The sequence below is a fragment of the Paramacrobiotus metropolitanus genome, unplaced genomic scaffold (assembly GCF_019649055.1).
Source record: "Paramacrobiotus metropolitanus isolate TYO unplaced genomic scaffold, Prichtersi_v1.0 Parri_scaffold0000031, whole genome shotgun sequence".
NCBI lineage: Eukaryota > Metazoa > Tardigrada > Eutardigrada > Parachela > Macrobiotidae > Paramacrobiotus > Paramacrobiotus metropolitanus.
The window spans coordinates 737,606-754,061 of NW_026570251.1; the positions used below are offsets into that span (position 1 = coordinate 737,606).

Consider the following 16,456-nt stretch of genomic DNA (forward strand, 5'->3'; position numbering starts at 1 on the left):
CAGAATGGGACGATGTACAACGGGATTTGATTTGGCAATGGACGCGAAAGAAGGCTTGAAGACATTGGTTGGGAAGCTGACTGTTGACGTGGATGCGCGAGATTCACTGAGTTTCTGTACTGTTTCTGAGCACTCTCACCAAGGAGACCATACTGAGCAGTAATGTTACACTGAACAAGCTTCGTAATAAATTTGTCGATCGTATGCTTCACTTTAGCAAAACCAAGATTAGATGGATCGGTAGATTTAAGAGATTAAACAAAATCAGCTATCTCATCCCCCATTTTGGGATAAGTTTAAACGTAAAGGTCACCCAGTTATTACGTGCAGTTTGTAGACGATCAGAAAGTCTAAATTTATTACCCGGTTGATAGAGCTGCAGAGGCGGATCACGAGCTGCAGAAGCGAATCACGCAATATTTACGCAAGTGTTATATGAGGCGATTGAAATGCGTTGTTTGGGCCGCGCAATCGAACCCAGGGTGCAATGCGACTGTCGCCGAGACGCCCTAATTCATTCGTTGACACCATAGAATCCCGCGCAGCTGAAGCTTCAGTTAAACAGTCAACCCCAACTATTCAACAGCGAGATGATTTTAGAGGATACGATCAGCGAAAAATCCTCAAAATTGGGCGTGGACGCTAATCTGAAGCTCTGTCTTTTAAGTGGCTTGTTATCTCTTTCCGGTTCCGCCAGCTATCTTAACGATCGGAAAAGGTCTGTTCAGCGGGCACAAATCAGCCTTAGCCCTTAATTACAACCTAGCTTATCAACGAACTGACCATGGCGTGTTTGGGACCGGGTGGCATTAAGCATCCACAGTTTTTTGAGAGCGACGATGCGACACACGTAGTCACTGGTTTTCTCTACAGTGCCGATGTGGTTTTTAATTTAAACAAGAACATCGGCTCGTCAGAAGAGGTCAACAAAGTTTCTGGTAATCTCCGGGTAAGACTGATTTAGTACGTCATAATGAACATACTAGCAACCAGCAACCGGACTGGCTTTCAGCAATTCTGACGTTCAGTACTGTCGGGGCGGGTGGTTTACCGGAGTATATTCGGGCGGACTGCTTTGCCGGTTAAAGACGCTTGCACGTAAATATGCAGTTCTCTAGTTCTGATCTCACGCAGCAAACAAAATTCTGAGATTAAAAGCTCAGAGCCAGCCGCACAAAGGCACGTCGGTGAAACTGCGATCAGCAGTTTATCGCCCGAAAGGGTCAGCCAGCGAGAGCATAATAAAGGGTGCACTAAAATTAAGCTTGTGCTTGGTGCAACATGATATTATCCCGTAAACGAATTTCTCATTAATGGTGTGATTTCAACCGGCAGACTACGCCCCTGCATAGCTCCATCTGACCAGCCGACACTCACCCTGGCCACCACCTTTACAATCTCCGAATCGAACTGCTGATCCACCCGCATCCTGGATTGCCCCAGCCCTCCATCTCATTCTTCTCATTCTCCATCTGAATCTTCTCGCTCGATCCCACCGCCAGTGACGTCGAACGTGACGTTTATTACTGACGTCGAACACCGCTACCGTCCGCTCATAGCGGCAATGATGGGAACGGCAGTGATGGCCACTGACCTTCGACCGCATCTGCGGTTGAACGTCCATGGCGGGCAGCCGTGTCCGCAGACTGCGCACCGTCTTAATGGCACCATCCACCGCCTGGCTCGTAGCACCCTATTGTTTCGTAGCACCCCCCCCTGCACCCCCAAGAAGAAGATGGAGAGCAGGCCGGTGGAGAAGTTATCGCGTGTTACCGGCAGGATTGTTGATGGGTTGGTGGTGGACGCCCAAGCAACGAAATCAAATTAACCTTCCTGCCAAAGCCCGGGAGAAAGATGGATGAGGCTTACGGTTTAAATAGTGTCGCGGGACATTGAGGCTTGCATTCATGCTACTGTGTTTGCTGCTTATGCATGTGTCGTATGGTCGCGGATTGTACTGCAGTCGTGGCCGCTACTGTCGCGCGATAAACGTTTGGTGCCAATTGAGCCAATTCGTATTTTTTGCAACGGTCGCGCAGATCAGGTAGTGACAGCCATGGGTTTGCTGGGAATAATCAATCCAATATGTTCGTCATGTCATTTGATTTTTGGAAATCATATCAACGTCTGTAGGGTAAATCAAATCAAAGCGGCGTTCGTTTTGATGAACCGGAAAATGATCTGGAGTATATCTGCAGTCTGTCAGTGTACGAAAACATCAGGAAATTCCATTATTTTAGGAACGCCAGTTACGCATCACGATGACCTGGAAACGCTGATCGTTTAGCGCAAAGATGGCGGTACATGGCCTTCTTTAAATTTTGTTGAATAAATTTGCAGACACATTTACAGCTACCATGGACAATGACAAACAATATCATGGAAGCTCTTTTCCGTTTTATCTACGTATTTGAAAAAAAATACCGCAAGAGCAGACTCGCGTTTATGAACAGCGTTATACTACAGGGTTTTCAATAGAATAAGTGATATGAATTCTGCGCTGGTTTTATACTGTTCTTCGTGCAAATGAAATACAAATGGCAGTAAGTATCGTTAACTGTTTCCTGAACAGCAAGCTCTGCATCGGTAATAAGTAACGAGGCTGTGCATTCAGTACGAATCTTTCACTTTTATAGAAAACTTGTAACTTTATCGTTCGTAGTATGTATGATAGAATAGCAGGGACACGTGATTGGTCAGACACGCACCCTTCTCTGATTGGTCAGACACGCCCTCTTCTCTGATTGGTCAGACACGCCCCCTCTCTGATTGGTCAAACACGCCCTCTTCTCTGATTGGTCAGACACGCCCCCTCTCTGATTGGTCAGACACGCCCTCTTCTCTGATTGGTCAGAGCCGAACCTAACGGTCTGAACCGAGCTGAGACCGGACCGACCGAGACTGGACCGTTCTCAGCCGAACTTTACCCCTTTTTCTTGTGTATTTTCCCCACCCTGTCAGCTTTCACTGAACACATACATAATAATTTGACCGGTGACAGCTGGCGATGATGACGTAACTGGCATAAGCCTAATACTCACAATCGCATCAACATGAATACAGCGTTTCATGCTAATAAATTGCAAGTAATGGGCATACAGCCTCTTTTTCTATCAAAACAACAAAACGTTTCCGCTTAAATTAACAAAAAAGTACCCGATTGCCGCCCGAAATGAATTACTGCTTCGTACCAAAAGGCAAGGTAGAAAAGTCAGGAAAAAGCATGCGCTTATCGTAGACCATCTGCAGCCTTTTAAATAACTGCACAGTACTGATCTCCTGGGTCTTGCCGTTCCGCTTAATGAACCCGAAATACGGACGCATGATTCGTTTCTCTCAACCTCGGCGCACCATTCAACTACCATATCAGGGATTCATCAATCTCATGGAGGAAATCTACATCCAGCACTGGGGACGGGATATTGTTGTCTGACTGGATGCTTCAATTTTTATTACCATATCTTACTTAGCATTTACTCTGTTCTGTTTGTTGTGAAAAGGAAAAAGGCTTAGAAGCCATTATTTGTGACAGTCTTAACTTGAAGGTGTATAAAGGTTCCAAGTTGACACTGTCGCAATTAATGCTCGTAGCCATGGATATCCGTAACGTCATTCTTTCCGTCCAATTCGACAAAGCGATTTGTTTGGAGAAAGTTTGGAAATCATTTCCACTTAATACAAAGTCTGTTAAAGGATTTAATTCTGTCACTTTAAGTTTAGAAAACAAAACGTTCTGTCAATTATTCCCTAATGGTAAAGCTATAATAAACGGTGCTAAAAGTATTACAGGGTCGTATTCACTTCTAAAATGTTATCAAATGATGCTTTATACTCAAGGCATAGAGTTAAACATTAAGGACAGCAGTGTCGCAAATACCGTTTGCACGTACAAACATACACACAACGTAAAGCTTTACGAGAAAGCAAAAAACTTCTCTGTGCAACGTCTACTAGAGCCAGAGTTGTTTCCAGCACTAAAATTAAGGCTTTCGTACGCCACCATTCATATTTTTCATACCGGTAGTTGTGTAGTCCTTGGTTGTACTTCTTCGGAACAAATTCAAGAAGTTTTTGAATTTATAATAAATCTCCTAGATTCTTCAACTGAAAACTCCAGAATCTGAATCGATAAAAGAGTTTTTCAAAGTCAAAATCAGGAGTTTCTTGAAAAAAAATTCTCATAGATAAAGCATACAAATAGCGGTTTGAAAACGGAGTTTTTAAAATGGAAAAGGTGACTTTTGATTTCAGATTTAAAACTCCTTGTTCGCTTTATATTTCTGGTCCAACTATGTCCGGAAAATCGACATTTACGATGCAACTTTTACGGAGTGTGCCCAATAATTTCACACCCGCGCCCATACGTATAGTATATGCGTACGGTACATGGCAAGAGGCATTCGGTAATTTTGATAAGTCCATCGAACTGCTGCCAGGAATGGATAAATCTTGGAAGATGAAAATTTTTTTGATAGAAATACCCTACGCTAATTATTCTTGATGATCTCATGGAAGAAATATCAAAAAACGCAAAGTGTGCGACAATATTTACTAGAGATGTGCATCATAAAAATGTTTCCGTTATCTTTATATCGCAAAATGTATACAAACAAGGTAAAAGCATGAGAGATATCTCTCTTAACTCACAATATTTAATTTTATTTAAATCTGTACGTGAGGTACAACAGATTAAACAACTTTCTCGCCAGCTAGGTATGCCGCATTTGTGTGATGCATACATAAAGGCTATAAAGGAACCTTTTGGTTATTTGGTAATAAATCTGCGTCCTGATACACCTGACAAACTACAGTCAAACGTATTTGGCTACCGGAAAATATACGTGGAAAAATGAATCCAGAAGACGTTCTCAGTATACTACGCGCTTTGGAAATTATGAATCCACGACAGCGTGGAGATTTTTTACAGGTTGCTTCTAAAAAACAAATTTTAGCAATTGAAGAAGCTTGTTTAAATTTAGTGAAGCAACCAACGGCTTTGAGTAAAGTTGATTTAGCCAGAGTACGACGTTTTGCCCCGATAATTAAGCGTTTAGCCGACAGAAAACTTTCACACGTTAAAAAGCGAACAATTTTGGCGCAAAAAGGAGGATTCTTAGCTGCCCTACTTCCAATTCTAGGAACACTAGTTGCATCATTTATAACAAAATGAAGACCTACGTTCTTGTGCCAGAGTCCGAATTTTCTGCGCCTGGCAAGACCAAAGCCACATCATGGAAAAAGGCTGAAGAAATTCGTAGTGCCATGACTCATGATTGGCTGGCTCGAGCCGCGTATCAGACTAAGCCTGCAGACTAAGAACCACGGGTTGTAAGATCTGAAGTTAACGAACACATACCAAACGTGCCTTCGCAAAGAAACTATGGTACTAAAGCTGCGCCCCTACTTACTGATGGATCAGCACAAGCGACCGAACCTCCGGTTATTCAGTATCTACCAAGTGAGCCGGTATATATCCAAAGTGAGCCCACAATACAATATATTGAACGCGAACCTATTGTGCAGTATATCGAGCGCGACCCCGTTGTACAGTATATCGAACGTGATCCAGTTGTACAACACGTACCACAGTATGTACCTAGAGAGACACTGGTAAAACATGTGTATAAAAGTCCACGCCCCAAGCCAATATCCAAAGGGCAAAAACCAAAAAAGAAGCTACCATCCTCACCCATCGTAGAGTTTCCTGATGATGGGTCATAATAGTATGTACCTCCCGAATACGAAACACTTCCCGTGTCGCTACCTACAAACCGGATTGACGTTGTGGTTGCACCGCGAAGCTCTGGTCCAATTACACGCAGCAAAAAAGCGGCTCCGTATAAGGTTCCCGATAGAAAAGCGATTACATCCAGGGTACCGCAATTGGAGGCTTTACCGGCCCCTTCGACTTCACAGGCCTTACCTGTACCGGAAAATTTAAAAGCTTTGCCCGCCCCATCAACTTCAAAGTCCTTACCAGCGGCTCCGACACCCAAAGAGTTGACGTATACAGAACCAACGGAAACACGCCTCCTCAAGAATGGCGTTGAAAAGAGCTATGACTTATTAAGGCGTAAAACCACAAAGTCTACTGGTCCTCCTAAAAAGAAGCAAAAGACACAGAAGGGTGGTTGGCTCAGCTACGCATAATGGCAACACTGGACGATATTTATCTAGATGCTTCTAATCCTGGTAGTCTGGGAGGCATCGAGCGTTTGTACCGGGAAGCGCAAAATCACGGATTTTCTCGTCAGTAAGTGGAAGAGTATTTGCAAAGTAAAGACGCTTATACTCAACATAAACTTTTCGGTCGAAATTTAAACGTCGGAAGATTTTATCATTTAATATTGGTGACCAGCACCAAATTGACTTGGCAGATATGCGAAAATTTGCGAATGACAATAAAGACGTTAAGTATTTACTGACTTGTGTCGATTGTTTTTCTCGCTACGGCTGGGCCGAGCCCGTCAAATCAAAGAAACCCGAAGAAATTATTCGTGCTCTGTGTAATATTTATATAGAATCTGATCGACCGCTGCGCTGCCAAAGCGATAACGGTAAAGAATTCGTGAATAAACAACTGAAACAATTTTTTACTGATAATAACATTAGATTTTTTACAACAAAAAACGACGATGTTAAATGCGCTATGGTAGAACGTTTTAACCGAACAATTAAGGAACGTCTTTACGTGTACATGACAGAAAATAATACTTTTAAAGTATTCCGATATTTTACCTGAGATTTTAAAATCATATAATAATTCTGTTCTCTCTAGTACAGGGTTTGCCCCCAGTCAAGTGGATGTGGATGAAGCGCGCATTATACGTCCAGATATGATAGAAGAGCCACAGGCAAAAAATCCTGTTTTTCAGGTTGGGGATCACGTGCGTATAGCAAAACGCAAGCAGACGTTCGAAAAGTGATACGAAACCAATTACACCGAGGAAATTTTTAAAATTTTACAAGTGAAAAAACGACAGAATCATTACATTTTGGTCAAACGTAACACTTACGACCGGGCAAACAGAGTCGTGTTGTGCATGTTTATTGCGACATTATTGAGCACGGGTTCGTCGGCGATGCAATGGTACCGTTGCTGCGAACAATCGCAATCGTCGCCAGTTCTCACACCGAGACTACATTAATTTACGAAAATTCGCATTATGTACCACTTGCCAAACACACCTTTCAGACCATCGAATTAAAACTCGCAGATGATTTAGGGACGGAAGTATCGTTTCATCCCGGTACCACGATAATAAAGCTACATTTTCGACCCAAGAAACGCTGAAAAAATGGTACTTCAAGAGCACGAGTTTGATAAAAATCGTTATTTACAAGCCTTTAGCCGGCAACATGGGTTTGGGATGCCGGTATACCGCGGTGCCCCCATGTCCGGTGCTGGCTTTTGGGGGAAAGTTATCGGTTTTGCTAAAGGTATTTTCAGCAAAGCCGCGCCCTATATGAACAATTTAATAACAAAAGCCCAACCGCATATGAAAAATATGGCCCATAAAGCTGTGGAATCGGCAATTGACAAAGCTGTAGAACATGTTAGTGACAAACTGAAACAACAGCAAGGATCGGGTATTAAGGGCCGAAAACGACGCAAAGTAGTCCTTACAAAGCGACAACTTGCAATTGACGCACTTAAAGACAAGCTATAATGGCCCTTATTGAAAGCGGTTCCGAACCTTCTATGCTCCTAGAGAGCCATTTATTTTATCTTCCGGCGACTCTTACCGAAAGGTGGAATACCCGCGATTATGATATCGGGCCAACACAATATGTAACTGACTCTAAAGGGGATATGCCCACGGATGATGCCTGCTTGACAACCGTAAATAATATTCTCGATAGTTTATTTGAACAGGTAATTGTCACTCTGGGTGGTCGTAATATTTCTACAGCAGCTCCATGTACCATATGCGGGAGTACATTGAAAATCTTCTAGGCTACACCGAACAAGCGCAGGCTTCACAATTACAACTGTCTGGGTTTGCCATGGATACATAACTGTGGAAGGAAGATCCATATTAAGAAGCCAAAGTAAACAATGAAAAGATCTTTTTTAGCACAAGGAGCAGAGTTAAGACGAATGTGGCTTCGAGCGTGCCGCCCATTGCAATTATCAGGAAAGCTGCATTGTGATTTGTTCCAACAGGACAAACCACTGATACCAGGTGTCGAGTTGAGCATAAAATTAGTGCGTAATAAAAACAGTCTAGTCTTTATGACGGACAGCGATTTATCAAAACCAAAATCTGTAATTTACAAAAACCCTCGTTTAAAAATTAGAAAATACTAGCCATCGCCCGATTTTCTAGGGGCTTTAACTAAGCAATTAGTTACAACAAATGCCAAGTACCACATTGAACGTGTTGCTATGCGGCAAACTACTCTGTTTGCCGGACAGTAGCAACATATTTGGCCCAACCTTGTTATTGGTCAATTGCCCAAGGTTATGTTGTTTGCTATGGTACCGAATAGGGCATTCGATGGGGAATATACTTCGACGCCGTATGCTTTTAATCATTTCAGTTTGGCTACTTGCATGCAGAAATAGACGGGCAAATATTTCCAACTCGGGGATATAATATGGATTTTGAAAACGGGGCTAGTTTGGAGCCGTACGAAGGAGTTTTTTTGATACGCTGGAGCGCCTTCACGAAGGTTTCGGAGAGCTACCGTTCGACAGATCTGATTATAATTTAGGTGGATTTTGTATTTATGGCTTTGATTTTACGAGAGGGCATACAGGACGTGGTGCTTTATCGCTCATTCGGCAAGGTAATTTAAATATGAGCATGCGTTTTGCCAAACCATTACCAGAAGCAGCTGTAGGTATCGCCATGCTAGTTTACGATAATATTATTGAAATAAACAATATTAGACAAGTACTTTTTGATTTTGCGCCATGAATAATTTAGAAATCGAAAAATCCCTTTATTCAGATCCCAAAATTCGTGATATTTTTGTTGGTGTTTTTTCTAGTGATAATATACCAGAAAAACAATACCCCGGTGCCTATATTGCAAACACACAAAAAACTGGGAGCCCCGGTGAGCACTGGGTGGCTTTCTTCTGCGTTCGCCAAAACATGTTAGAAGCGTTTGATTCGTATGGCCGTGATCCTGCGGAATATTCGTCGGATATTGCAGAATGGATGGGAGATGATTACGTCATTATGTCCAATACTACAAGACAAAACACCGACAGCACCGTATGCGGTCAGTACTGTATGTTTTATGTATTATTGCGATGCTACGGTTTTTCGTATAAGGATCTAATGTCGGCATTCACCAAGCATAAAGGGGTGAATGATAAATTCGTATGCAAATTTATCAATAAATTCTTCCGTATGAGCACAAAACTAAGAGACAACGGCTTCATGAAATCACTAATAAATCATGGATAAACCTACAATCAAAGAGATAATTTCTATTATTTTTGGAATTCTCATCACCATTTTATTACTGATTTTTAATATTTTAGAAATATGTGGCCACTTCGCTAAACCCAACGTAACCCGCATAACGGAATCGAACCAGCTACAAAAGATGTACTAGATGTAGTGCTGAGTGATGACTCAGCGCCAGTATCAACTGGCGATAGCAACAATATGTAACGTTCGAGAAGCGGGGAATGAACTTCATTCGTTCAACATGGCGCGACCAGATATGACAATTGTTGAAAACCGTGTTCGGTCTTTTGTCAGTTGGCCATAGCCTTTGACGGCTCCATCTAGACTAATACTTGCCGGTCTGTTTTTTAAGCAGTTTCCCGATGACCTCGGCTGTGCATATTGTGCGTGGACTGCGCATGACTGGGAAGGGGATGAAAACCTTGTCCTGCGACACGACATGGAAGCAACCGACTGTCCCAGAGTTGGATCTTTGTTACACTCCCCAATGACTGATGTTAAAGCGAGATTCGCTACATTTTACAACTGGACATATAAACAACACCCTCGAGAAATGGCCGAAGCGGGATTCTTTTTTACTGGACCGAAGGATCGAGTCCAGTGTTTTTCTTGTAACATTTTTCTGGAAAACTGGCAAGTGGAGGATATTCCATGGGAAGAACACGCGCGTCATGGTGTCGAGCTGTACAACTGCAGCTTTGTGAAACAGGAAAAAGGCTTAAACTATGCGGAGGAAATCATCGCAAAAGCCGTTGCCAAATCGGAGCAAGTGCCCACCGCGGCGGCTGCCGTCTATGCTGAGCGTAAAAAGACTTCACCAAAACCGCAGTGTACTATTTGTTTGAATGCTGATATAAAATGTGCTTTTCAACCTTGAGGTCATGCAGCCTGTTGCGAGACGTGTACTACGCGTATGTATTACTGTCCTATTTGTCGGGCTCGTGTTTGGGAGTGGAATACAATTTTTATCTGTTAAACGCTGTATTTTCTAAACTCAATGCTAAAACAACTAATAAAAAAAGGGAGGGGAAAACTTAACAAAAGAAAGGGGGTAAAATGCGTTGCCGCGCGCATGTTCAAACATGTGTGGCGACAAATAGTCGTGAATGGTGGGCGGTTATCGTCAGTTTCAATACATGAGACTAGACACAAACTAGGTCAATCGCCAGTCCTACTGAATGAGACTAGACACAAACTAGGTCAATCGCCAGTCCTGCTGAATGAGACTAGACACAAACTAGGTCAATCGCCAGTCCAGCTGAATGAGACTAGACACAAACTAGGTCAATCGCCAATACCGCTGGCGATCAAAATTATTTAAAAGCTGTGCGTCGCTCTGGCTGACTTGCAGTTGAAGCTTATTTTTGGACGCTCATCATGGACGATGACCAGCTTACGGGTGTTGATCGTATGGACATTGATGCTATTTTCGACGAAGGATCATGGAATCTTCCGCCATCGCCACCGTATGTTATCACCGATGCAGAACGTCAAGATACCGATGCCATACTTGCGGCTGGTGATTGGGACGATTGGGTGAGTGACCTTTGTTGATAAAAACAGCTTAAATTTCAATACAGACTTATTTGGATTTCTTTTTTGAAACGATCGTACCCGATAACTACTATAAATTTTAATAACTCTATTACAAAGTAAATATTTTTTGACAAATAAAAACCAGGAGAAAACCATTTTTTTACCACCAGTCAGCGGTTGTTTATGTGATAAAGACTTCGAATAAAAGTTATAATCTTCGACAACAGACGGTCGTCAGATCCATTTAGAATATTGGAAAAAACCTTGCTAAATATTTAAGATAGTTAAATTATTTAAATTATTTGCAAATTCGATTATATTCGATAATATCTTTTTCACTTGGAACAAGTATTTGCTAATAACAAATGCAAAACAGTTTATCATAATGTATATATATAAATATATATATATATATATATATATATATATATATATATATATATATATATATATATATATATATATATATATATATATATATATATATATATATATATATATATATATATATATATATATATATATAAATATATCAGTAAATAATTAAACTATAAGGCTAATGTTTTTATAAATCAGCATTCTTTCGCTTTATACTTCGTTGACCTTTCCAGAATAGTATAATCTGTTGTGCCTGACACTAAGAATACTGATTCATCTTTTGATAACAGTAATCATCGATGCCAGTTAGTCCTTTAACCGAGTTATAACAATGGTTGCCATTCAGACGTCTAGACTATCCAAAGCAGTTGTTTTAATACTCTGCTTTAATAGACAATAGCTTAGTGAGAACAATGATCTTAGGCGACAGTCCGTCGTTTGACTCAGTTAGTACAATGGTTGCCATTCAGTCATTTAGACTGTCCTTAGCAGTTGATTTATTACTTTACTCTAGTAGTCAGTATCTCAGGTGCCATTCTGACCTAGTTAGGACATTGTATGGATACTTTGCTTTAACTGATCGTGTTTGATAATAGACACCGTTGGACATTGACTAGCCCCCACAAGCAGGTGGTGCGGAAAATCAAGCTACGGATATTGATAGTGGCCCCGAGAGCAAAATACTGGTAAAAAATAATTTTACTTCAAAAACAACAGATCTATAGTTACCGTTTTTACAGAGCTTAGATGACATTAAAGATATTCCGGATTTTGCCAGCCTGTTTAGTCTGCGTAAAGTAAAAGACCGTACCTTCAAGAAGTGCAACAGTTCCGAAGTAGAGTACCGCATTCAAATTGCCTTGCTTCCACGCATTTTTTCCAAAGAAGAGACCGTTGTTCTCATGCCACTGGTGCTGGAGGCGGTTCTTCAGATGTGTCTGGAATCGTTTAATCTTTCCGAACGCATTAACATCTCCGTTCGTTGTCAAACGCTGGATAACCCCATCTACTTATCTATGCGTAAACTGTCGGATTTTAATATTGCCGATCTCGTTGCTGCCTTCACCAAGGCCAACTTGGGGCGAACTGTTCTGGATGATACGTTCACCATTCGTATCTTTCGCACTGTTATGCCTAGCGGCGGATCTTGGAAAAGAAAACACCGTCACATCGCCAGAGACGCAAAGCGGTTCTGTAAGTCGATCGTTACTGTACGTGCTGATGATAATCTTTGCTTACCGGCGGCGCTTTACCTTGGAAAATACCGTTTGACGCATGACGTACAAGATCAGTACAAGAACCAATGGAAGCACTTATACAGCAAAGACGGTGTAACAAAGTTGACTGCTCATGCCAAAGAAATTGTTCAGTTGTGTGACTTACCGACCGGGCGTCCGTGCGACCTTGACGACTTGGCAGCCATACAAGAAGAATGCTTTCCGGATTACCAAATCAAAGTAATTTCCGCCGATCATGGTAACGTTGTCATTGCTCGTATACCGGAGAAGAAAGAACCCCAGATGCAGGAAATATACGTGCTGTTGGAAGATAATCATTTTGACCTGGTCCCTACTGTTAATGGGATTTTCAATTCCTCTTACTATTGCGGTGACTGCGACTTACCATACAGCAACAAAGAGCGACATCTATGTGGGGCGAAGTGTCGATACTGCTACCGCCCTACAGGTGATTGTGTTCCAGGTACTCGCATTCAATGTGAGCACTGTCGTCGTTGCTTCAATAACCAAGCGTGCTTTGATATCCACAAAACCACTCGTCGCAACGGAAAGACTTTCTGTGAGCAGCTGTTCTACTGTGTCAACTGCAAACAGTTCGTTAGTCTCTTGTTTCGCAAGGATGCCAAGCACCAATGTGGGGAAATGTATTGTACATTATGCCAGGAATGGGTGCAACAAGCCACGCACAAATGTTTTTTGAAAACTTTTCCAAAGCCGTTGCCTCCATCACCTGACCGCCCCAAGCCGGAAACGCACTATATCTTTTTCGACTACGAGACGTTCAACGATCCAGTTAACGGCCACACTCCAGCTTGCGTCGTTGCCCAATACGAGGATGGAACAGAGTTTCGCTTCCCAGCCGATGGACAGCCGATGACTTTAGACGTTGGCCGCCAGTTCGGTGAATGGCTGTTTTTGGAACAGCATCGTAACCACACCATTATCGCGCATAATTTTCGAGGTTACGACGGCCACTTTGTTCTCAAGCATCTTTTGGACAACAAGTTGAGGGGTGTTGAGGTCATCAAACGGGGAAATCAGCTACTGCAACTCCGGTACCGCTCACTGAACATAACCGCTCGTGATACTTTGAGCTTTTTGCCCATGCGCCTCAGCAGCCTGCCTAAGGCGGTCGGTCTTGACGTTGCCGTAAAGAAGGGCGACTTTCCGCACAATTTGAACCATCCCGACAACTGGGACAAGATCCTGCCCTGGCCTGAGCCGGAAATGTACATGTTCGACGGTATGAAACAGAAAGAGAAGCAAGAATTCCTCAAATGGCACGCCGAAGCCAAAGAAGCTGCTAACGGTTGTTTTGACTTCCGCGCTGAGATTATGTCCTACTGCTCCAATGACGTCACCGTACTGCGACTGTGTGCACTCAAGTTCGTACAGGATTTTACTGCTCTCACGTGTCTGAACCCGCTGGATAGTATCACCATGTCGTCAGCCTGTAATCGTTACTACCGTACATATCACTTGGAACCGGAAAAAATAGCAGCACTCTCCGCCCATGGCCCACACCGCAACCGTCGCACCAGTATTCAAGCCACGCAGTGGTTAGAAGTTTTGAATCGTGCCGCCAATGGACATATTCAGCATGGCCGAAACGGTAAAGAAGTCAAGATTGGTCCGTACTTTGTTGACGGTTTGGATGCCACTACTCGTACAGTATACGAGTATAACGGCTGTGTGTTCCACGGCCACCCAGAGTGTACCGAACCCGAAGACCGATCGCCATTCTCTCGCAAGCTCATGCGTGAAGTGCACGAAGAGTATGTGGATCGTGTACGATACCCGGAGGATGAAAATTACACTGTTACCACAATGTGGGAGTGCCAGTGGCTGAAAGAGCGCCAGGAGACAGAAATCGCCGCCTTCCTATCTACACAAAACCTCCGTGAGCCGCTCAACCCGCGAGAAGCATTCAAAGGAGGCCGCACTAACGCCAGTCGTTTGTTCTATGAAATACAACCCGGAGAAAAGATTCTCCACTATGACGTCGTGAGTCTGTATCCCTTCGTTAACAAGACCAAGCCTTACCCCATCGGACACCCAGAAATTATCCTTTCGGATTTTAAAGATGTCAGGGAGTACAACGGTTTGCTGTACTGCAAAGTGCTGCCGCCCTCAAAGTGCCGGTATCCTGTGCTGCCACTAACCATTAACAAGAACCTTGTCTTTGCGTTGTGCCGCACCTGCGCCGAGACACAAAGCAAGGAATTCTGCCGCCACTCGGACGCGGAACGCTGTCTTGATGGCGTCTGGACCACCCCCGAGCTACACCACGCTCTCGATCGCGGTTATGCTGTACAAACGGTGCATGAAGTATGGCACTGGGAGAAAATGGAGGCCGGCGTGTATGCTGCGTACATGAATAAATTTCTTAAAGTCAAGTTGGAAGCCAGCGGTTGGCCGAGCTGGTGCAAGACACAACGGCAGAAGGACGATTTCATACGTCGGGTCAAAGAGCGAGAAGGCATTGATCTTGACCCTGAGGCTATGCTTTACGATGCAGGTCGGCGCAATGTGGCGAAGAACTGTCTCAATTGCTTGTGGGGCAAGCAGGGTCAACAAGACGACATGTCACGGACAAAGCTCATCTACAAAGTGAAGGATTACGTAGACTTGATCCGCTCCAAAGCGGTCGAAATCCTGGACGTGTTTGCAATAAAAGACGCATGTCGTATGGTAACCTACCGGCAAAGTGACGATTACAACGAAGGTAGCAATGCAACCAACGTTGCGGTGGCTGCGTTTACGACAGCCCATGCCCGCCTTGTGTTGCTGGCCCTGATGGAGAAGTTGGACGACCGCCTCATGTACTACGACACCGACTCCGTTGTATTCCTCCACCACCCTGGAGACTGGCTGCCGGAGACGGGGAGCATCCTGGGCGACTGGGACGACCAGTTGCAAGCCGGCGAGAGCCATATCGTCAAGATTGTGTCATGCGGTCCAAAGGTCTACAGCTACGAAACCGACACGGGCCACATCGAATTGAAAGTATGAATACTGTACTTTTTAAACTCGTACTTTTAAATAAACTGATCATTATTTTAGGCCAAGGGGATCGAGCAAAGTGGATACACTGAAGGTATCCTGGATTTTGACGAAATTACACAATCCTTCACGCGCACGGGAAAGGCACTGGACTTTAACGCCTTGCAACGCCTTTTGGATGGTACCGACAGCCATGTGCAGGTTATCTATCCGCAGTTCATTAAGCGGAACGGCAAGACCCAGGAGATCAATACTGTGCAGTTATTTAAAAAGCTGCAGATGGTCTACGATAAGCGCATGCTTTTTCCTGACTTTTCTACCTTGCCTTTTGGTACGAAGCAGTAATTCATTTTTGGGCGGCAATCGGGTACTTTTTTGTTAATTTAAGCGGAAACGTTTTGTTGTTTTGATAGAAAAAGAGGCTGTATGCCCATTACTTGCAATTCATTAGCATGAAACGCTGTATTCATGTTGATGCGATTGTGAGTATTAGGCTTATGCCAGTTACGTCATGATCGCCAGCTGTCACCGGTCAAATTATTATGCATGTGTTTAGTGAAAGCTGACAGGGTGGGGAAAATACACAAGAAAAAGGGGTAAAGTTCGGCTGAGAACGGTCCGGTCCAGTCTCGGTCGGTCCGGTCTCGGCTCGGTTCAGACCGTTAGGTTCGGCTCTGACCAATCAGAGAAGAGGGCGTGTCTGACCAATCAGAGAAGAGGGCGTGTCTGACCAATCAGAGAAGAGGGCGTGTCTGACCAATCACGTGTCCCTGCTATTCTAGCATACATACTACTACAGTTTCGCAAATATTTTGAACATACGGGCGATGGAGTTTCTGCGCCAACGGATCAGCATTGACATCGAACGCGGGAA

At 43.5% G+C, this 16,456-nt stretch overlaps 1 protein-coding gene across 1 annotated transcript; it reads left to right on the plus strand.

Annotated features, from left to right (window-relative positions):
• The first annotated feature begins 11,983 nt into the window (after positions 1–11,983).
• LOC129588818 (uncharacterized) lies at positions 11,984–15,960 on the plus strand. Its single transcript, XM_055483205.1, has 2 exons — positions 11,984–15,585; positions 15,643–15,960. Exons 1-2 carry the CDS (start codon positions 12,244–12,246, stop codon positions 15,925–15,927), a joined length of 3,627 nt encoding a protein of 1,208 aa, XP_055339180.1. The 5' UTR covers positions 11,984–12,243; the 3' UTR covers positions 15,928–15,960.
• The last annotated feature ends 496 nt before the right edge of the window (positions 15,961–16,456 follow it).

What these genes read in the sequence shown, in the direction of transcription:
- LOC129588818 (XM_055483205.1), top strand. Translation starts at nt 12,244, where the DNA reads ATGCCACTGGTGCTGGAGGCGGTTCTTCAGATGTGTCTGGAATCGTTT. An exon ending in CGGGCCACATCGAATTGAAA is followed by an intron (nt 15,586 to 15,642) that starts GTATGAATACTG and finishes TCATTATTTTAG; the next exon opens with GCCAAGGGGATCGAGCAAAG.